The sequence below is a fragment of the Chlorocebus sabaeus genome, chromosome 13 (assembly GCF_047675955.1).
Source record: "Chlorocebus sabaeus isolate Y175 chromosome 13, mChlSab1.0.hap1, whole genome shotgun sequence".
In the NCBI taxonomy this organism is placed as follows: Eukaryota; Metazoa; Chordata; class Mammalia; order Primates; family Cercopithecidae; genus Chlorocebus; species Chlorocebus sabaeus.
In genome coordinates this window covers 10,982,374-11,005,370 of record NC_132916.1, presented here as the reverse complement: position 1 = coordinate 11,005,370, position 22,997 = coordinate 10,982,374, and the positions used below count along the sequence as shown (strand labels likewise).

General features: G+C 44.3%; 1 protein-coding gene across 3 annotated transcripts in view; it reads right to left on the bottom strand.

The window, feature by feature from the left end:
* Positions 1-1,039: 1,039 nt before the first annotated feature.
* Positions 1,040-22,997, bottom strand: part of SOD2 (superoxide dismutase 2) — a 43,670-nt gene continuing 21,712 nt past the window's right edge. Inside the window, exons 1-6 of one of the 3 annotated variants that reach the window (XM_008007721.3) lie at positions 14,326-14,508; positions 13,842-14,044; positions 9,248-9,364; positions 5,997-6,176; positions 4,395-4,559; positions 1,040-1,220 (exon numbers count right to left, since the gene is read on the bottom strand). In XM_008007721.3, coding sequence (XP_008005912.1) covers positions 4,414-4,559; positions 5,997-6,176; positions 9,248-9,364; positions 13,842-14,044; positions 14,326-14,348 — 669 coding nt within the window. In that variant the 5' untranslated portion in view covers positions 14,349-14,508 and the 3' untranslated portion in view covers positions 1,040-1,220; positions 4,395-4,413. Of the gene's footprint in view, positions 4,560-5,996; positions 6,177-9,247; positions 9,365-13,841; positions 14,045-14,325; positions 14,509-22,997 lie in introns of those variants that run through there. The other 2 variants (XM_038001173.2, XM_038001174.2) reach the window with 2 other exon arrangements.

Below are 22,997 nucleotides of genomic sequence, written 5' to 3'. Positions count from 1 at the left end.
ACAATGGACATAATGAAGCCTCCATAAAACCCCAAAGGGTCAGGGTCCAGATGAGCTTCCGGGTAGCTGATGGCGTGGAGAGGGCATGAAAGCTCCATACCCCTTCCCACATGTTTTGCCCTGTGCATCTCTCCCATCTGGCTGTTCATCTGTATCCTTTGAAATATCCTCTACAGGCCAGAGGCGGTGGCTCACACCTGTAATCTCAGCACTTGGGGGAGGCTGAGGTGGGTGGATGACTTGAGGTCAGGAATTTGAGACCAGCCTGGCCAACGGAGTGAAACCCCATTTCTACTAAAAATACAAAAATTAGCTGGGTGTGGTGGTGCACACTTGTAATCCCAGCTGCTTGGGAGGCTGAGGCATGAGAATCGCTTGAACTTAGGAGGAGGTGGTTGCAGTGAGCTGAGATTGCACCACCGCACTCCAGCCTGGATGACGCAGTGAGACTCCATCTCTAAACAAATAAATAAATGAAATATCCTTTACAATAAATTAGTATTGTACCCAATATGTAGTTTTAATAAAGTAATCAAATTAAAAATGGGTAAACATAAGTAGAGTGTTGCCCTGTGTTCTGGGAGCTGCTCTAGCAAATAAACCAAAACCAAGGAAGGGGTCATGGGAACCCCATTTTATAGACAGAAGTACAGGGACTTGCGATTGGTATCTGAAGTGGGGGCAGTCTTGTGGTCTGAGCCCTCCACTTGTGGGATCTGACTTCAATTCCAGGTAGATAGTATCAGAATTGAATTACAGGACATCCAGCTGGTGTCCACTGTACAATCTGGTGTAAAAGTATTGAGTGGTATGTGACAACAGCAAAAACACTTTGGTTTTGTCCTATATCCCTAATACTATGCTTTTATGTTATCAGATGATGTTATTACAGATATGACTGGAGATAGAGTTCTTGGTCTTAAGAGTAATATTTCAACTACCTATTATTTACTATTCCTTTCCCACGGAAACTCAGTGAAAATGATAGAACATTATAGGACTTTTAATGTTTTTGACATGCAAGCATAATGCAGACCTCTTTGATGGTTGACAGATTCCTTTATTAAGTCAAAAACTTCATACAATTGGAAAATAAACGTTTCTTCAATGAATAATCAAACAAAAATTATCCAGGACCTTATAGGATTTTCAGTATGTACCAGGCTTGATGCACATCTTAGCAGACAGGACATTATCTTGCTGAGATCATTAGGGTATGACTGAAAATGAGAAACAGTAATTTTTAAAACATTTGCCTAATAATAGCTTTCCCAAACAGTAGTTCCCCTGAAATTAAAACAGGAAATACAATTTACGTTTATACCTGGTTTTAGATATGACTCAATATACATCAATTTTAACTTTATGGTTTGGTATTACTTTTTTAAAGGTGCTCAATAGAAACCCAAATCTCAGTTTAAGACCATGAATTTCAAGCTGCAATGAAGTGTACAATAAAGTTGTAATTTCTCAACATCAAAGTTTAATTATTACAAAAAAGTTCAAGCAACAGAATTTCAAAAACAGAATTTGCTTTGCTTCCTTGTTTTGCTCCAACACTAATCATGCTAAGGTTTTTGAAGCACAGCTATGACTAGGACAGGCACTGGTGATTCAATCACAAAAACCCTTCTTGGTCTGAACAATACTTGCTCTTTTCAGAAGAAAAGGCAACTTTACTTTTTCTATTTCTATTATGAAAAACAGAGCTAAACAATCTTTTTAAATTTTTTTGTGTTTTTAGTAGAGACAAGGTTTCACCATGTTGGCCGGGCTGGTCTTGAACTCCTTCAAGTGATCCACCTGCCTTGGCCTCCCAAAGTGCTGGGATTACAGATGTGAGTCACCCCACCCAGCCTGTTTTACAATCTTAAAGTCTCTTTTTCCACCAGATGATTAAATTATTTAGTTTGTAAATTCCCTCAGTCTCTTAAAATCAATCTATCCAGAAGAGAAGACAAACTTAGTGAAGGAAAGAATGCTTCCTCACTCTCTCACCAGAAAGCCAAAGCAAAAATAGAGCCCCATAGAAATTTCAACATTGATTATTTTTTAAATCTTAAAGCTTAGTAGGAATCAAAAAGCTTTATATAAGTCAGCAGATCTGCAAACCTTGTTAGTTCAATACAAACCATGATCTAGCAGACGACTTATATTCAAAAGCTCATCTTCCCAAAGGTTCCACTTGCCCATCTACTTACACAGAGTCACCACCTTGTTTAGAGAGGCAAGTAGTAATCTTACATGACACATAAAAGCTGTTTCACTGTGATACATATATAATGAAAAGCCATCAGTCTCCAAAGCTTTTCCAATCCACAAGCATGCATACGCACACATACACACACACACAGTTTCGGTACTCTCGTCTCTAATAATTTTTAAAGCCTACTTTTCTAATTGAATTTTAAAAGTACCTTGAATTTAAATTTTTTAAAAAATTCAGTCTTCAATATTGAAACTGCTAAGTTACCCCATTTTTCCTTGAAAAAAAAAAATAGAAAAATAAGGTTGGGGAAAAAATTAAAAATTAAAAATAAACTTGGGAAAACATTACTAAATAGGTTTAAGAGAAAAGTCTATATAGGCCAGGTGCCGTGGCTCATGCCTGTAATCCCAGCACTTTGGGAGGCCAAGCCAGACGGATCACTTGAGGTCAGGAGTTCGAGACCACCCTGGCCAACATGGTGAAACCCTGTCTCTACTAAAAATACAAAAATTAGCCGCGTGTGGTAGCATGTACCTGTAATCCCAGCTACTCAGGAGGCTGAGGTGGGAGAATCACTTGAACCCGGGAAGTGGAGGTTGCAGTGAGCCGAGATCACGCCATTGCACTCCAGCCTGGACAACAGAGCAAGACTCCGTCTCCAGGAAAAAAAAAAAAAAGGCCTATATAAAGAAAATATTCCAATAGGAGATAAACCTATGTGCACAGAGTTACTCACCCCACCCCAGCATGATCTGTAATAACAATTAGAAACAAATGAAATACTCAAAAACAGGAAATTAGGGAGATGATGAAACAACATGGGAAATGCATGATAAGCCAAATATAAAAAAAGATCCCTGTGAGATGGAGCAGGGACCCCTCTTTGGGGTGTGCCAGGGGGATTCCCACAAGCACAGAAATAAAGGAAAATCTTGAGTTCCTTCACTGAAAATTCCAGGCACCTAGCTAGCCCTGAGAAGTAAACCAGCAACCTGATAAGCAAGAAGGTAATAAATAACAGTTTCAAACAATAGCCAGGGAAGTTAGAGTCTCCTAGAAACATCCTTAGCATGTGTCCCTGAGCTACTTTTCAGAAACCCAGACCCCTACCAAATGGATTCACACAGACATTAGATAAGGGGGAACACCAGGGACTAAACTCTGACCTCCATTCTTTGTTCCAAGTTTCTTGCTGAGGGGCCTGGCCCGACCTTTTTGTTCCTTTCTGTGGACCCCAAGTTTTTAGACAAAGCTTTGCTTCCTTAACCAATCACAAATCAGGGAGTCTTTGAATCCACCATAACCTGTAAGTCTGCCCACTTCACCCTTCAGGCCAAACCAATATATAAGCTTCATGTATTGATTTACAATTTTGGTATACAGCCATTCCACCCTGAATGCACCCGATCTCAACTGATTTACAATTTTGCCTTTAACTTCTGCTTTCCTGAAATTTACCACTGCCTTTAAAAACTCTAGCTTGGAAGTCATCATGGAGATCGGGTCTTAAGTATGAGCTGCCCAATTCTCCTTGCTTGGCGCCCTGCAAAGAAATATCCTCCTTTCTCCTGCTGCAAAAACCACCTTTTTGCAGTTTTGCTGTTGAAGTTTGCCTTTACTGCGCAGGTGAGCAAATCCCAGTTCAGTTACACCTGCTACATTTAAACAGTATACAGCTCTATTTGCAAAAACTATACAGGAACATTTGACCATAACAAAACCACTGGGTGACGTCTACCGGAAGTATCACTGCAGAGGATTACTCAACAAAAAGTGCAGTTTTCTATAGAAAGCTGAGGGTTTCCCTTGGGAAAGTGTTAATATTTTATTGTTAAGTAACTGGGGAAAAAGACTAGATTTTCTATAACTGCAATGAAATAGGATTGGAAAGGCATCCCTGCAAGTCCCCAAAGTATAAGGATGGAATATTTTTGATGGTTTTATAATGACAATTATAATTTAGCTCTCTGAAGAAAATGTCCAATCAGACTCAATCACACAAAGCATTTACTATTTTCAATCACTTGCCCAATAACAAAATGTTTAGTAAGAAATTATTCAGAACATTAAGTTGTTTATGAAACATGTGACTAAGCGACATCAAGAAACGCTACAATAGAGCAGCTTACTGTATTCTGCAGTACTCTATACCACTACAAAAATAGTCATAAAGAGCTTAACATACTCAGTATAATGATTGTGGTTTACTTTTTGCAAGCCATGTATCTTTCAGTTACATTCTCCCAGTTGATTACATTCCAAATAGCTTTTAGGTAATCAGGCCTGACATTTTTATACTGAAGGTAATAAGCGTGCTCCCACACATCAATCCCCAGCAGTGGAATAAGGCCTGTTAGAAAGAAGGGGAAAAAAGAACGAACCATCAGTTTCAGTCTAAAACACTGCATCTTCTCAAGTTCAACTTTTATTATTCCACCCATACAAAATTACCCTTTGTAACAATCTCATTCACTTGTTTTTTTATAGAAATAGGAAATCTAGATAAGAATGAATATTCCTATAGAATATTTTTAATTTATTGTTTACAAACAAAATGTGACAAATACTAAAAATAAATAAAATAGACAGGAAAATTAATAACAGTATTTTAATAGCTATTCTTAAAAATACCAACAAATTCATTCAAGAGCCAATTCTCAGCCTTCCTCATGGTGGTCTTAGGAGCAGCAGGAAGGGGGTATTATATCCGTGGGAGTGGGCAGAAGCCCCCTGAGAATCTCCTCCAAAGGGTCTGGGCACTCACAGGGGTTTACGAGAAAACAGCTCTGCTCCGCAAGGCTAATTTTAATCTTTGGGAATACAGAGCAGTTGGAGGACACAGTGTTTTCAGAAGTTAAGTGAGGTAAATGAAGAATTTAGTTCTAACTGTAAAACATTCTTTTAAAAAAACTCTCAGGCCAGGCGCAGTGGCTCATGCCTATAATCCCAGCACTTTGGGAGGCCGAGGCAGGTGGATCTCTTGAGGTCAGGAGTTCGAGACTAGCCTGGCCAACATGGTGAAACCCCATCTCTACTAAAAGTACAAAAATTATCCAGGTATGGTGGTATATGCCTGTAATCCCAGCTATTTGGGAGGCTGAGGCAGAAGAATCGCTTGAACCCAGGAGGCAGAGGTTGCAGTGAGCCGAGATTGCACCACTGCACTCCAGCCTCGGCAACAGAGTGAGATCTGTCTCAAATAAATAAATAAATAAATAAATAAATAGGCTGAGCACGGTGGCTCACGCCTGTAATCGCAGCACTTTGGGAGGCCGAGGCGGGCAGATCATCTGAGGTAGGGAATTCGAGACCAGCCTGACCAACGTGGAAAAACCCCATCTCTACTAAAAATACGAAATTAGACGGGCATGGTGGTGCGTGCCTGTAATCCTAGCTACTCAGGAGGCTGAGGCAGGAGAATTGCTTGAACCCAGAAGGCGGAGATTGCAGTGAGCTGAGATCGCACCATTGTACTCCAGCCTGGGCAACAAGAGCAAAACTCCATCTCAAAAAAAAAAAAAAAAAGAAAAAATTAAAAAATAAATAAATAAATAAATGCAAAACATTTTTGTTAATGTACCTATAAAATTACATGCACTTATTTTATGAAATATCAGGACTTCTAAAAACATTTTTACTTACACAAGATTCTGAGTGTTATCTGTTAAGATTTGCACAAATTATTACATGATCGTAAGTGAAAACACTGCTGGTTTTCCTTATTTCTAGTTGAATGCTTTACAGTAGAGCATCTCTCCCAAATGAAATGACAATTTTTAAATCTAACCTGTCGTTCCTTGCAGTGGATCCTGATTCGGACAAGCAGCAATTTGTAACTGTCCCCGTTCCTTATTAAAACCAAGCCAACCCCAACCTGAGCCTTGGACACCAACAGATGCAGCCGTCAGCTTCTCCTTAAACTTTTCAAAGGAACCAAAGTCACGTTTGATGGCTTCCAGCAACTCCCCTATTTAAAAAAAATCCAAAAACACCCACAAATGAACAGATTTCAACAATTACGATAAAATGTTATATTACATGTATTAAAATATTTTTGTCATAGGGCCCAAGAAACTAGACATCAGAAAGCGACACCTGGATCTAAGTTGCACAATTTTAATTCACATGTTTTCATTTGAAAAAATGTAAACTTTTTTTTTTTTTTAATTTTTACTTTTTGAGACAGAGTTTTACTCTTGTTGCCCAGGCTAGAGTGCAATGGCACAATCTCGGCTCACTGCAACCTCTGCCTCCCAGGTTCAAGCGATTCTCCTGCCTCAGCCTCCCGAGTAGCTGGGATTACAGGTATGCACCACCACGCCTGGCTAATTTTGTGTTTTTAGTACAGACAGGGTTTCTCCATGTTGGTCAGGCTGGTCTCAAACTCCCGACCTCAGGAGATCCACCTGCCTCGGCCTCCCAAAGTGCTGGGAATACAGGCATGAGCCACTGCACCCGGTTCAAATTTTATTTTAAATTCAGAGGGTATATGCTCAGGCTTGTTACGTGGGTATCATGTGATGCTGAGGTCTGGGGTGCAACTGATCCCATCATCCAGGTAGTGAGTTTAGTACACAACAGTTTTTCACCCCCTCCCCTTCTTTCTCCCTCCCTGCTCTGTCCCCAGTATCTGTTGTTGCCATCTTTATGTCCATAAGTACCCCATGTCTAGCTTCCACTTGTGGCATTTGGTTTTCTGTTCCTGGGTTAACTTGCTTAGGATAATGGCTTTCAGCTGTATAGTTTACATTTTTTAATGAATCGTGTTAGAGGGATTTCCCCACTCACTGTGCTATTTTTGTTAGGAAAGAAATACTACTTCTGTTAGCTTTTTCTTTTCCCTGAATAGAAAATTTTCCCTTGACTTCTACCCTGCTTCTTCTATGTCTCTATTTGGGAATAAAGTTATTGTTCTTATCCAAGGCAGCCCAGATCTTCCTGTCTTGATTACATTGTTTTAAAATGGGCGATTTTCTCTCTTGACTGAACTAAGGGTATGCTTTAAGAGCTACAACCCTTTTATTCTGTAGCAATACAGAATATAATTCTAGATTAGTCACATCAATTAAATCAACTGGGTCAAAATCGCACTTCTTTTATGCTACGGGTTTAAAAGTAATCATCTTTGTAAGCACAAATGATGGAATGAAATGGTACAGATTTTTAAAAAAATAGCAGTGTACCAAAACCATTGGTTGCATATGAATATATCTGATATTCTGATAACTGACAAAACTTTATAAGTATTAACTGATAGTCTAGAAGACTGAACTCAGAAGAAAAATAAGTTGGCCGGGCACAGTGGCTCACACCTGTAATCCTAGTACTTTGGGAAGCTGAGGCGGGTGGATCCTCTGAGGTCAGGAGTTTCAAACCAGCCTGGCCAACATGGAGAAACCCCACTCTACTAAAAATGCAAAAAAATTAGCCAGGCATGGTGGCGGGCGCCTATAATCCTAGCTACTCGGGAGGCTGAGGCAGAGAATCGCTTGAACCCGGGGTGGGCGGAGGTTGTGGTGAGCCAAGATCAAGCCACTTCACTGTAGCCTGGGCGAAAGAGCTAAACTCCATCTCAAAAATAATAATAAACAAAAACAAAAATAAAAAGTTGCCCAGTTCCCCATGCTTACTCCCCTCAGTCATCATTACCTTAAAATGAAATTGCTTATTTCAAGTGCATAAGATAGGCTGCCTTCCGTAACACTGATTAAAAACGAACAATAAAACCACAGAAACTTAGCGTGCATATCCGGAGCCCAGAAACAAGAGAGAAGAACTACATTTAGGCCTCATGCCTTCCCTGGGTGAGGAAGATAATTGAAGTCATCTGGGCCTCCACAAGCTACACAGGAAGTCAAGGAAACAGTGATAGCGAACAAGACCATCCAGCCCTGTCCTCTCCTCATTCCCTGAACGCTTTTAAAAAATACCCAGAAAACCTAATTTCCTGGAACAACTGACTTTTTATCAGTTAGGAAGAGTGAAAAATAGCAAATGACACTGTAATTTAATTCCCAAAACAACACCGTTGTTATCCCTGTATCACATAGATGAAAAAAGGTACAGAAGGTTAACTATCTAATCCAGGCCCTAGAAACTAGTAAACAGAAAGTTCATCTTTTCTAGGCTGGGCACGGTGGCTCACATCTGTACCACAGTACTTTGGGAGGCCGAGGTGGGTGGATCACTTGAGGCCAAGAGTTCAAGACCAGCCTGGTCAACATGGTGAAACCCTGTCTCTACTAAAAATACAAAAATAAGCCAGGAGCGATGTCACATGCCTGTAATCCCAGCTACTTGGGTAGCTGAGGCGCGAGAATTGCATGAACCTGAAAGGCAGAGGTTGCAGTGAGCCAAGATCACACCACTGCACTCCAGCATGGGCGACAGTAAGACTCCGTCTCAAAAAAAAAAGAAACTTCATAAAACAAAGTTTCTCAGTCTTTCCCTAATATGAAGTACAGTCCAGAAACCAGAAGGTGGAGTTGATGTGATATTCTACGTGTGTGTGAACATAAAATCTTATGACCTAACTCCATGAATGCATTCTCCATTCCTACTTGTGTCCTTTTGAAAGTTACAACTTTTGTCGTACTCGTTGTTATGAAAAATATGCCACTATGATACCTCTAGTAAGAATAAGGTAACTTAGGCTGGGCACAGTGGCTCACACCTGTAATCCCAGCACTTTGGGAGGCCAAGGCGGGCAGATCATGAGGTCAGGAGTTCAAGACCAGCCTGGCCAACATGGTGAAACCTCATCACTACTAAAAATGCAAAAATTAGCCGGGCATGCCGGCAGGCGCCTGTAATCCCACCTACTCGGGAGGCTGAGGCAGGAGAATCGCTTGAATCGGGGAAGTGGAGGTTGCAGTGAGCCAAGACTGCGCCACTATACTCCAGCCTGGGCAACAAGAATAAAACTCCATCTCAAAAAAAAAAAAAAAAAAAAAGCAAGTATAAGGTAACTTAAGTAAATCAACCATCGACTCCTACTGTGCACAAGATGAAGATAAGGGTGCACCAATATATACTAACCTTTGGGTTCTCCACCACCATTAGGGCTGAGGTTTGTCCAGAAAATGCTATGATTGATATGACCACCACCATTGAACTTCAGTGCAGGCTGAAGAGCTATCTGGGCTGTAACATCTCCTGAAAAGTTAAAATGTAAACACATTTTTTTTTTATAATTCTTACTTTTTCAACCACTGTATACATTATATTTTTTTCTTTGTAAGCTATTAGATAATGGGACCAGCTTATCTATAACATCCCTGTTTGTCCTAAAATTCACCTCCCCCTAAAATTATTTGTCCCAGACATGCTGAACAACTGATGAAGGGCCTAGCAGAGGTGGAAAAGCTAGAAAATTCACTCCTGGCTGCTAGGCTCAGGGTTCTTTTAGATAGAAGAGATTTCAGGAAATGAAACACCAAAGAGGACAATCAAATAAAATAATAGAATGCTAAAATGTATGGCTCAACACACAGACTGTACAGAAAACTTTCAACTCTCATTTTCAAGACAGACAACCATTCATTGGGAAATATCTCCAAGTCACATTAACAAGAAACTCAACATACTCAAAACTGAACTCCTGATGTTCAACCCCAAACTTAACTCCTCCTATTGTCCCCTCTGATCTCAGTAAATGCCAGCTCTGTCCCTCAGGACATCCTTGGGAACCTGATGTCATTTTTGACTCCTCTCCCTTCACCCCACATCCAATCCACCAGCATATCCATTAGCAAAGTCAGCTCTACCTTTAAAATACATCCAATTTATATAAAAGCACACAGGGAAAAATGAAAGACAAAATACAGCACAAGCAGAACCCAATCCCTTCTTCCTAACTCTACTGCTGCCTCATTGGTACAGAGGACCAGTATCTCCCATTGCACTGGTGCCACTATTCCCTCAGTTTTGGGAGGGGGATGGGCTTTGCCCTCTCCAAAAGCTCTCCTTCTCACTGGAGTGAACCCTAGGTGCTTACACTCAGCTACTCTCACTACCAAGAGGCGCTGCACTTGACCCCATCATTGAGCACGTGCTTACCCAGCTGCATCCACACTGGCATTTTCACACTCACATGATCAACTCAGATGTTCCCTTCAAGGCTAGCTGAGCACTGCTGCCTCTGCTGAACAGTCTTCCCCATGACAGCCTCATGCTGCATTCCTGTTCCTCCTTCAAGTCTCCACTGAAACATCAACCCCATCAGTGAAGTCTTCTCTAAACACCATACATGAATTAGCAATTCCCTGCCACCCTCCCAGACCCTTTACTCCTTCTCGATAGGCCCTGTAACTCCTGGCATACTGCATGGGTACCTTGTCAAACAAGTAGGCAAAATGAAATATTGTTTTCTAAGCCTTCAAGAAGCTACAGATTAACTGAACTATTAATATTAGAAAAAAATGGAAATCCCCTTGTTTAATAAATATTTCATGCATATTAACCACAAGATACCAAGAGAAGCAAAGTAAAGGACAGAGAGACCCACTGAGAGCTCTGCTCTCAAGGAGCTTACATTTTGGAAAAAGTTCTCAACTGCTGTTCTGAAAGTGTACATTAAGAACACATGTCTGGGTCGGGTGTGGTGGCTCACGCCTGTAATCCCAGCACTTTGGGAGGCTGAGGCGGGCACATCTCTTGAGGTCAGGATTTCGAGACCAGCCTGGTCAACATGGTGAAACCCTAAAATACAGAAATTAGCCAGGCATGGTGGCGCGTCCCTGTAATCCCAGCTACTCAAGAGCATGAGGCAGGAGAATAGCTTGAACCCAGGAGGCAGAGGTTGCAGTGAGCCGAGACTGCGCCACTGCACTCCAGCCTGGGCGATAGGGCAATACTCTGTCTCAAAAAAAAAAAAGAAAAAGAAAAAGAAAAAGAAAAAAAGGTACATACAAAGCCAGGTGAGGTGGCTCACACCTGTAATCCCAGCACTTTGGGAGGCCGAGGTGGGTGGATCACTTGAGGTCAGGAGTTCCAGACCAGCTTGGCCAACATGGAAAAACCCCATCTCTACTTAAAAAACCACAAAAAGTAGCCAGGCGTGGTGGTGTGCACCTGTAATCCCAGCTACTCAGGAGGCTGAGGCAGAAGAATTGCCTGAACCCAGGAGGCGGAGGTTGTAGTAAGCCGAGATCACATCACTGCACTCCAACCTGGGGGACAGATCGAGATTCCGTCGTCAAAACAAACAAACAAACAAACAAACAAAAAAAACATATGTCTAGCTAGGCACAGTGGCTCACGCCTGTAATCCCAGCACTGCGGAAGGCTGAGGTGGGTGGATGGGGGAGCCCAGGAATTCAAGAACAGCCTGGGCAACATAGTGTGACCCCGTCTATTTTTTAGATAAAATTTAAAAAAACATTTTTTTAAAAAAGGAACATACATAGGCAATGCTGCTTTCTGAAACAAGCTCCAGTTGTTCAGCAATTCAGAAAGGAGGAGAGGACCAAGTGATATCTGAATACACGGCTAATCTCAAAGGGTTATTTAAAGACACCAACTTTTTTTTTTCCTTTGCTAGGTTTACAAATAATTTTCTTATAGAACTGTGTTTCCCTTATTAAATTTGATTGAGAGTCACCCTAAAAATAAATGTAAGTTTTCTATTACTTTTTAATAAATCAATAGTAACTAAATTTTTCAAATGGGAAAGATACATGCTTAATGAGAGATAATTTAGTAATCTTAACATCTTACAGTTTGCTTACTCATTTTAAAATTAATAAAAATGGAGGGCTTAATATCTGCTTTTAAGAACACTTTTCTGAAATTCAACATTTTATTTGGCTTCAGTTTAGTTTTTGCCTCAAATAATAATAAAAGTCAAATGCTTTTGGTTGAAAAATATTCATTAATCAGTTACATGTGATGAGATTATGACATTGTTTTACCTTTTTTCCCCAAGATTTCAAACATGAAAATCTAACTTTTTAATAATTTTTAAAATATGTCTAAGTAAAAGAAAGTTCTGCAGGTACTCAATCACTTATAAACAATATAGTAAAATATAATATAAAGCTTTTTTCCAGTGGGTTGTATTACATAAGTAAAGCTCTGATTCCACAAGTAAAGGACTGAAATTAAGTTGTTTTTAAAATACTGAAGAGAAAGCTTCCTGGGTGTCAGATGTTGTCTTACAAGAATTACTTTCACAACTGGGGTATTCCCCAGTCTCTCCCCATTACATGTTTCCCAAATTTGCTATTTCCTAAATCACGGGGCCTTTTCCCGTAATTCAAGGTTCATTTGTCTCAAGCAAATCTTCCAGAATGTGGTAACTTCCTCCTCTTTTAGTTTAGTCATTTACTTCAAACACAATCAGGCTGAAATACCGCACTTTTCCACTAGATGCCTCCAGTCAACAAGATGTCACTGTGTAAAAAATTACTCAACAAATTTCATAACCCCGAAATTCAAAACATTTAAGGAAAAGTAAACACTTTGTACTACCTAGCTTACCAAGCAATACAGAGTCTGAAAACATGACTATTGATTATCTTCCTTGCGCACACCACTAACGAATAGATTAAAAGGACAATACTATTTTGTAAAAAAACGTTAAAACATAACATTCCCATACACACCCCCAAATGGCGCAGACTCAGAAAGTCCACATACCCCTGGTTTTACCAACCAAGCTCTTGAAGGAAAAAAAAAAGTTAACGCCATATTTTTTAATTGCATTACAAATATGAGTAAATAGTAAATAAAAACAAGCCTATTTCAGTTTCCCACTGAGGAGCTATTTTCCTTGTGAACTTTGACCCCTAACTGAAACCAAGAAAAGTATCGAGTCTAAAGATCCTGAACTGTTCCACAGTTAGGTTACTGCTTTACCAGTTAGGTTACTGCTTTTTTGGTAACGCACACCACAGTGGTGTGCCTCCTCTTCTTCCACCTGAAGTCAACAAGTGGGCTCAGTGAAGTTTCCCCTGCAGGGTTGCTGGGGACGCAGGGAGTCTCCAAGTCCTAGGCTGGACTCCCGACCCTGTTTGCTCTCAGGAAGATGACAAGGACCACGGTTCCTAGCACCGAGTAGTGTCCTCCTGTCTCCCACCTTCAGTGTGACCTGGCAGCAAGGCGCCACTCCCACTTCTATCAGGAGGTGACCCTGACACTCAGAGACACTCAGAGACACTTGCGGACCTGATGATGTCTGGGCCGCCAGTGGACAGGCGCTCTCAGCCCTCCTGCAAACGGCTGGCACACCTACCTGAGAGATCAAACATTTCGCCAAAGCACATTATACAACAAGAACAACTTCAATTTGCAAAAAAAACGAGTGACACAGTAGAGTTTTCTTTTCAGGCCCTACAATTCACCAGTGCTGGCAATATGAGTAACCGAATGTGGCTTACAACACTAAGACAAACTCCTTCGCAGGACCCCAAGTTCCCTGAGATGACAGAAGTGTGTTCAAACCCATCGAGGCACTCCTTCTACAACGAGGTAGACCATGTGTTTAAGAGAGACTACTGTGCCTGGAAAACTCGGAACCGGTACAAACACGAAGCGGGTTCTCCCCCACGGAGAGGCCCATTCGTGTGGGGCCCGGCTCCCCTGGGGTCGCCTCTGCCGGGGACTGCCTCCCGCCGCACAGCCTGGAACCTACCCTTGGCCAACGCCTCCTGGTACTTCTCCTCGGTGACGTTCAGGTTGTTCACGTAGGCCGCGTGGTGCTTGCTGTGGTGCAGCTGCATGATCTCCGCGCTGATGTGAGGCTGCAGGGCGCCGTAGTCGTAGGGCAGGTCGGGGAGGCTGTGTTTCTGCCTGGAGCCTAGATACCCCAAAGCCGGCGCCAACTGCCTGCCGGTGCTGAAGACGCGAAAGCACAGCCCGGTCAGTGCGCGCCGCGGGACAGTCTACGCAGGCTGGGTTGCCGAGGAACCGCAGCGCGCGGCGTCCCCCGAGTCCCCGCGTCCCCTCCCTGCGGATCCCCGCTCCAGCCGCCGCGCCGCGCACTCCCGGGAGAACCGCCCGCAGGTGCCCCGGCCCCGCCAGGCCCAGTGCGGCCACTGTCGCCATCGCCGCGGAGGCCCTGCCCGCCGCGCGCCCCTTCGCCCTTGGGGCCTTGACCGGGTCCCCTTTCGTCTCACCCGCAAACTGCCCGGCTCAACATGCTGCTAGTGCTGGTGTTGATGCTGATGCCGCCAATCTGCTGAAGCCGCTATAGAGGCCGCCACAGCCACAACTGCGGCTCCTGCGCCGCCCGCCGGCCTTAAGAGAGCGCGGGGAACAGCGCCGCGACCCCAGCTGCGCCGCAAGGGCACCGCCACGCCGCCCCGCCCCCCCGCGGGCCCCGCCCCGCGCCCGCCGCGCCCAACCGGGGGGGGGGGCACGCAGGGCGCCCCCGGGTCTGTCCCGCCCGCCCGCGCTGGCCGTACACCCCGCGCCCAGGGCAGGGGAGAAAGGGGACTGCAGGCTAGCCTCGGCCTCGGCAACCTCGCTGCCTGTCTGCCTTACTTGGGCGGTGCGCGGCCGAGGGAAGGCGGCCCCTGTCCCCGTGGAGTTGGTACGGCCCGAAGGCCCTGCCTCCGGCTCCCCCAGATCCGGGTGCCGGCGGGGATCGCGCTGCACGAGGCGGCTGCGGCACCTGCCCCTGAGTTTTGGTTACGCTGGGGCGGCCGCGGGGTCCAGAGGCCTGACTGCAACACGTTCGTACCCTCCCAGGGCCCCCGGGGCCGTTCCTAGGGAAGACGGGGCCTAGCTGCTGGTCAGCGCCGCCCAGCCGGCCTATGAGCGGAGGGTAGAGTCAGCGGCCTTCCAGCCCGTATTCAGCACTCCTGCGCCGTGTCCTTGCTTTGCAAGTAAGCTGACCTTGGGACCTCCTCCAGGACAGGAGGCACACAGACTTTGTCCCCACCGGCTGCCTAATAACAGTTCTTGGACACCTACGACTTGCCCGAGACTGCGGCAGCCTTTGCACACATTTATCTTTATTTTACCCCTAGGGTTGGCATTGTTGATGCCAGGTGACAAATCCTGAGGTTAAGCAGCTTCGCCTGGGCACAGTTACTGAGTGAGTCAGGACTAGTTCCTACTTTCCTGACTACTAGGCCCTGGCAGTCATGTTTTGTGTGTTTACAGTAACTCTGTGAACCAACTGTTCAGGATAACATAAAAGGACAACAGAGGATTCTTTCCTGCGCTGTTTTGTAGCCTAGTAAGCTGTTAAGTATCAAGTGCTCTCTCAACAGTTAAACAGCAATCCCGAATGGTGTGAATCTTCCATGTGTAGAGGTTAGGAAATCTACACTGCCATTGGCGGGAGTTACCCCTTTATTGAAGAGAATATGATGGAAGGTAGCAGGTGCTGAACCGTTTCCGTTGCTTCTTGCAACCCCGGTACAGCCCTCCCAAGGATGACTAGGCTTCTGGTAAGTGGAATGGGAAAACATTCAGGCAAAGAGGAACCACGTGAATTTGGCTTCACAACAGGAAGGGCTGGGCTTGTTTACAGACATCAGAAGAATGTAACTAGGGCTACGTGTTGGGGTGAAGAAGGAAATTCAGGCTGGGACCAGGTTATAGATACGCTTTTTTAAAGTTATTACTTATGTATTTTTGAGACACGGTCTCGCTCTGTCACTCAGGCTGAAGTGCAGTGTCGCGAATGTCAGCTCACTGCAACCTCTGCCTCCCGGGTTCAAGTGATTCTCCTGCCTCAGCCTCCGGAGTAGCTGGAATTACAGGCGTGCGCCTCCACGCCCCGCATTTTTTTTTTTTTTTTTTTTTTTTTTTTTTTTGTACTTTTGGTAGAGACAGGGTTTCACTATGTTGGCCAGGATGGTCTCAAACTCCTGACCTGAAGTGATCCGCCTCCCTTGGCCTCCCAAAGTGCTGAGATTACAGGTAGGAGCCACCACACCCAGCCTATAGATAGCCTTAAAACGCAGACAAGAGCAGAGATTTCATGTGGTTAATTGGAAGCTGAGAAACATTTCTGCTGACATGAGGCACACTGAAAGTGGTTTTTCAGGCAAGGTGGTCTGGCACTGACTTGGGTGGGCGAAGGGAGTGCAGGCTAGTTAGGAAGCTGGTACATTCGTCTCAGCAGGAGGTACTGCAGGTCACTTTTAGGGCACTAGCTATGAGAACTGGAAGAAAAGGGCATTTTGATGGATGAACCAACAGGATTCAGAGATAGATCAGTCATTGTAATGGAAAGACTTGATCTAGTCGTAATCAAATATTCCTATAGGGAGACTGAGCTCAGGCTACTTGCACTTCTTGTTTGTACAGAGAGTGATACTTTGAGATTCAAGTAACTCCTAGGACATGCCCTTTAGAACAAGCACCAACCAAACGTTGGGGGCTGGTAGGACTGACAGCAGCAGTCAGGTAGAAGAATCTTCAACATCACACCTGTCATCAGCTACATCATTACAAAACACTACCATGACTGTGAGCACATCCAAGGTTGTGGGATATGGGAGGTAAAAGAAAAGTTTATCACTTTGTCTACCACATCCAGTGAATAGGCTCCGTTTTCTTTTTATTTTTGTCGCCCAGGCTGGAGTGCAGTGGCGTGGTCACGGCTCATTGCAGCAACTTGCTGGACTCATGTGATTCTCCCACCTCAGCCTCCCAGGAAGCTGGAACTACAGGTGCATACCACCATGTCTGGCTAATTTTTTGTATTTTTTGTAGAAACAGTTTCGCCATGTTGCCCCGGCTGGTCTCAAACTCCTCGGCTCGAGTGATCCTCCCACCTCGGCCTCCCAAAGTGCTGGGATTTATATAGGCTTGAGCCACCGCACCTGGCTGCCTTTTTTTTAGGTGGCCACTGTAGGTTACTGAATGGCCTCAGAAGTTAGATTACAGTCGATTGAGCTGTGTCCCAAGTTTCTCCAGCGAGCTCAGGATGTCCTCTGCAACATCAGGACACCATGAATATAGATTTCCCATAGATAAACTTCCTAAGACTACATCGCAGCCATCCTGAGACCCGCCACAGTGCAGACCTATATATTGTTTGGAAGAGGCAACCAATGTGGGTTGAGATGAAGGCATTTTGAGCCAGGTATTAACTGCATTCATATTCCAGTAACAGATCCAGCCACAGTTTCTTAAACACAGAAGAGTGTTTTCCCTCATGTAACAAAGATCTGGGGCAGTCAGTCCTGGGTTGGGATGAAATTCCACAGTCATCAAGGATGCAGGCTTTCTGTCTTCAAAGCTGCCTCATGGTCCATAATAGCTACCAGAGCACCAGCAACCTCATCTCCTTTCTAGGAAAGGGGAAGCACAAAAGACTGGCCTCCCACTGTCTCCCCCAACCTTTTTTTTCCTTTCTTTTTGAATCAGAGTCTTGCTTTGTTGCCGGGCTGGAGTGCAGCGGTGCGACCTTAGCTCACTGCAACCTCCACCTCCCGGGTTCAAGTGATTCTCCTGCCTTAGCCTCCTGAGTAGCTGGGATTACAGGTGTGTGCCACCATGCCTGGCTAATTTTTGTATTTTTAGTAGAGCTGGGGTTTCACTGTGTTGGCCAAGCTGGTCTCAAACTCCTAAAGTGATCTGCCTGCCTCAGCCTCCCAGAGTGCTGGGATTACAGGCATGAGCCACCGCGCCTGGCCCCACTATCTCCATTTTAAGGATCCTTTGTAGTAGATTCACCCAACAAATTCCACTCACTGCTCACTGGTCAAAATTAGGTACAAGGCTACCTAGCACAGCCTCGCCACAAAGGAAGCTGAGAAATGTAGTCAGGTATGGGGCCAGGTGCAGTGGTTCATGCTTGTAATCCCAGCTCTTTGAGAGGCTGAGGTGGGAAGATTGCTTGAGGCTAGGAGTTTGAGACCAGCTTGGGCAACATAGCAAGTCTCTGTCTCTACCAAAAAAAAGTAGCCGGGTGTGGTAGCACGTGCCTGCAGTCCTAGCTATGCAGGAGGCTGAGGGCAGGAGGATCACTTGAGCCCAGGACTTTGAGGCTGCAATGAGCTATGATTGTGCCGCCTTACTCCAGTCTGGGCAAGAGAGGTAGACACACACACAGACGTAGCCAGCGTTGCACATCTGAAGTCAGAAAAAACTTGCAATTCTGTACCTACAAGGGAAAATGAGTTTTAAAAAATCGTCATTGCTACATATCCTCCTATAAGGCATTATTTCCACACGCTTTGACATAAACTGATCATTAATGGAATTATCTTAGCTACATTCTCTTGTTTTTCTTTCTTCCTGCCTGTGGTTTGTGGGGGTTTTTTCTGCTTTTTTAAAATTTGGGGTCACAAATCTTATCCAGGCAATTCTCTTATCTGAGAATTGGTTGTACTAACCTGTCCTTTGCAAGATTGGTATTGTTAATAGGACCAAAAGTAGTACTTAAATTGCTAAAATGAAATGATCTAGGCAAAAAGAGAAAACGGTTATAGAGATATATTAAGGTTTCAACGTGAGCTTAATTTTTTCCCCACTTCAGGCAAAATTACGATTAGATTGCATCCTCAAAGAACACATTAACTATTGGAAAGGAAAGGAGTAGCTCCGTTCAGAACAAAAGTGTTCTGTTAAACAAAGGGATAAAACGGGCACACATGGCAGGTAATCACGAGTTGATTCTATCCATAAGGGGAAGAGGGAATCAGCATCATTGAGCAGATCCTCCATGTTGCTAGCTACTAAGTCAAATGCTTTATTCCTACTGTAAGCAAAGACAGTGACTTGACCAAGGTCACTCATAGAGCCAGTAGGTAGTAGGGGGGTATGAATGTACGGTTGACCCCTGAACGATGCAGTGTCAGGGGTGCTGACCCCTTCAGTCAGAAATCTGCGTATAGGCCCAGCACCGTGGCTCATGCCTGTAATCCTAGCACTTTGGGAGGCCAGGGTGGGCAGATCACCTGAGGTCAGGAAATCAAGATCAGCCTGGCCAACGTGATGAAACCCCATCTCTACTAAAAATACAAAAATTGGCAGGGCCCAGTGGCTCACGCCTGTAATTCCAGCACTTTGGGAGGCTGAGGCAGGTGGATCATGAAGTCAGGAATTGGAGACCAGCCTGGCCAATATGGTGAAACTCCGTCTTTACTAAAAACACAAAAATTAGCCAGGCGTGGTGGCACGCACCTGTAGTCCCAGCTACTTGGGAGACTGAGACAGTAGAATCGCTTGAACCCGGGCAGTGGAGGCTGCAGTGAGCTGAGATCTCACCACCGCACTCCAGCCTGGGTGACAGAGTGAGACTCAGTCTCAAAAACAAACAAAAACAAACAAACAAACACTTGAACCCAGGAGGTGGAGATTGCAGTGAGCCGAGATCCCGCCACTGCACTCTGCACTCCGCACTCCAGTCTGGGCAACAGAACGAGACTCCTTCTCAAAACAAACAAACAAAAAATTAGCCGGGCATGGTGGCAAGCACCTGCAGTCCCAGTTACTCAGGAGACTGAGGCAAGAGAACCGCTTGAGCCTGGGAGGCAAAGGTTGCAGTGAGCTGAGATTGCGCCACTGCACCCACTGCACTCCTGCCTGGGCAACAGAGTGAGACTTTGTCTCAGAAAAGAAAAAAGAAAAAAAAAAGAATCCAATAAAAAATTTAGAAGAAAAAACAAGAAAAGAAATCTGACTATAACTTTTGACTCCCCAAAAACTTAACCACTAGTAGCCTGCTGTTGACTGGCAATAACATAAAGATTATACATCACAGAGAGGACAATAACAAAGTTGATTAGCACATATTTTGTATGTATATTGTGTTCTTACAGTAAAGTAAGCTAGAGAAAAGAAAAATGTTAATAAGAAAATCAAGGAAGTTAAATTATATTTACTATTCATTAAGTGCAAGTGGATCATCATAAAGGTCTTCATCCTCCTCATCTTTATGGTGAGTAGGCTGAGGAAGAGGAGAGGATGATCTTGTTGTCTCGGCGGGGCGGGGGGCCGAGGCAGAAGAAAATCTACATAGAAGTGGACCCATGCAGTTCAAACCCATGTTGTTCAAGGGTCGCTGTTAAACCTGTGTAACTCTGTGCCTTTAAACAGCTGCCACTCCCTCTCCCACATTCCTCAAACCCAAAATAATTGGGCCCAGCCTTATCTAATTGGAGCCCAAGGTTTGAAACTTTCCTCCTCCTCCTGTCCCTACGCAACTTCCCAACTTATCCCCGTCTCCCGAACTCCCGACTGGCCTGTTGTCCCATCTCTTACACATGACTCTGGTCATCACTCTTGGACCTGAAGCTTGATACTGCTTCTCTGCCCTGACCTTGGTCCATCTGCCCCTTAGATCACATTTGCTTGGTAGCCTCAGTGAAGACCCAGTTTCCTGGAGTTTCCCTTCACAATGGCCCAGCTGAGTCTTCCCAACCTAGTCTAGTGAAAGACTCAGACTTGCTGGGGACCCAGGAGGCCAAAAGAGAAGGGTTGTCCCATATTGAGAGTCTGGCAGAGCCCTCCATAAGATCCCTTCATGAGGACTTCCTGCAACATCCTGCTTCCTTTATGGAAATGAACACCACCTCTTCCCCATTACTACTCCACGGAAAAAAAAAAAAAAAAAAAAACCATGGTCACTGCATTCTATGTAAGGGGTGGGATCTGTCATTATTAAACTGCCAACTTCTAGTTCATATCCCAGGATTTGTCATAGAGTAAGACTGATTTCAGGTGCACAGTTCCAAGAATGACTCTCAAGAGCTACTCAAGCTACTAAAGAGTGGCCCAGACCACTGAGGGCCGTGACAAAGCATAGGATCTTGGCTGGGTGAATCTCTGGGCCAGCACAACCACCCCACACTGTACATCTACTCGGAGGAGCCAAAATAAGTACACAGGAGGAATGGCCTCGCATACCACCCATGCCAGATCGTGGTCCACTGAGAACAGTATTGATATCAGAGTATTTCTGGAAACCAGTGTCCCATCCAGGCAACTCCCAGGACTCTATCCATCCGGGCCACATCACCCTCCTCTAGTGCCAGCTTACGTCTGCATTTACCCTTTGGTGAGAAATTAGATAAAATCGCATAAGACTTCATTTTCATGCTAAAGATATTTAGTTTGAGGGAACTAGACAGCTATATGATGGTACACTAGAGGTAAGCCACTAAAAACGATCACTGTTCAGTTAGATGTGGACAAAACAAATATTTAAGAGTAGGTCAATTATTAAACATTTAAGGGATCAGATTGGTTTGCAGGTGTCTAAGTTCCACTCCACTTCAGAGAACTGATGGAAATTAGAGACAACACATTACTAGTATGGTGATGCAGTAGCTCCAATAATTTTCTGGTTCTTCATCTGATTGTATTTACATGTTTTAAGTTAAAATGCGTTGTTAACATGTGTGGCATGTTTTCCAACTCCCATTTTTTTTTGATGGCATGGATAAGAAGACTTAGTCTCCAAGTACTAAATGAAGAACAGATACCTCTCTGAGTCCATTTTGAAAGTAATGCTTAAATGTGTCTGGTCTCGGCCAGGCGTAGTGGCTCATACCTGTAATCCCAGCACTTTGGGAGGCTGAGGTGGGCAGATCACGAGATCAGGAGATCGAGACCATCCTGGCTAACATGGTGAAACCACGTCTCTACGAAAAATACAAAAAATTAGCCGGGCGTGCTGGCGGGCGCCTGTAGTCCTAGCTACTCGGGAGGTTGAGGCAGGAGAATGGCGCGAACCCAGGAAGCACAGCTTGCAGTGAGCTGAGATCGCACCACAGCACTCCAGCCTGGGCGACAGAGCGATACTCCGTCTCAAGAAAAAAAAGAAAAAATGTGTCTGGTCTCTGGGACGTAACATCTATCTTTGTTAAACTCTGACTTTTTATTGACCTGATTTTCATTTAGGTTCAATCTAAGCTTTCCAAATCAAGCAGAGACCTAATTTTCTTAAGCTTCCCTGGAACACAATGTAGGTTCCCGACTTTTAGATTGAACTCTAAGAGACAAATTCTCAGCGATGGGGTGTTCTCCAAAATCTTATATAAGAGTCCACTTAAAGCAACTGTCAGGCAAGACAGTATGTAAGATTTCCCTGTATTCCACCCACATGCCACCACTGTGAGCAATATAAATATAACCCCACACCTGCTTCCTCTCCAGGCCAATCCCTGGAGATGTGAGGAACCATGGTTAGCATGCTCAAAGATGAGGAGCAGCAGCAGAAGGCAAGACGCTAGAGAAGACACCTGCCAGCCGCCAACATCTTTCTCCCTCAGTAGGCTGCTGGTCTGCTAGAGGCCTGTGCTGAAGAAGTCTTGACTTTAAATCACTTTCGGAGTTTTGGTTCTCACATGGGAATGAGCATTTTGGACAGTGAATTGAGCCTGTGTTCTCACTTAAAGTGATTATAAGACTTTTTATTACTAAAGAACATATTTTTTAAAAGGTCATGGGACCAAGCCAGGCGTGATAGCACATGCCTATAGTTCCAGCTACTTGGGAGGCTGAGGCAGGAGCATCACCTGAGCCCAGGAGTTTGAGGCTGCAGTGAGCCATGATCATGCCACTGCACTCCAGCCTGGTGACAGAGTAAGACCCTGTTTCAAAAAAAAAAAAAAAAAAAAAAGTCATGGGACCAGCATTTGCTCCAGGGACAAAGAAAAAACAAGCCCATGAAACAAATTTAATGACCTATTGGGCAATAAAGGAATATCACTTCATGATCTCATCCATGAGTCACTGTTATTCATTGTGTAATAGTCACACATCAGTGCTATGGTGGAATCTCAAAATCTCCCATATTTTTGGTATTTGAACAGTACCCAACATTTCCAGCTTGAATGTGGACTTTTCCCCCCCAGTCTATATATTCTATGAGTCATTT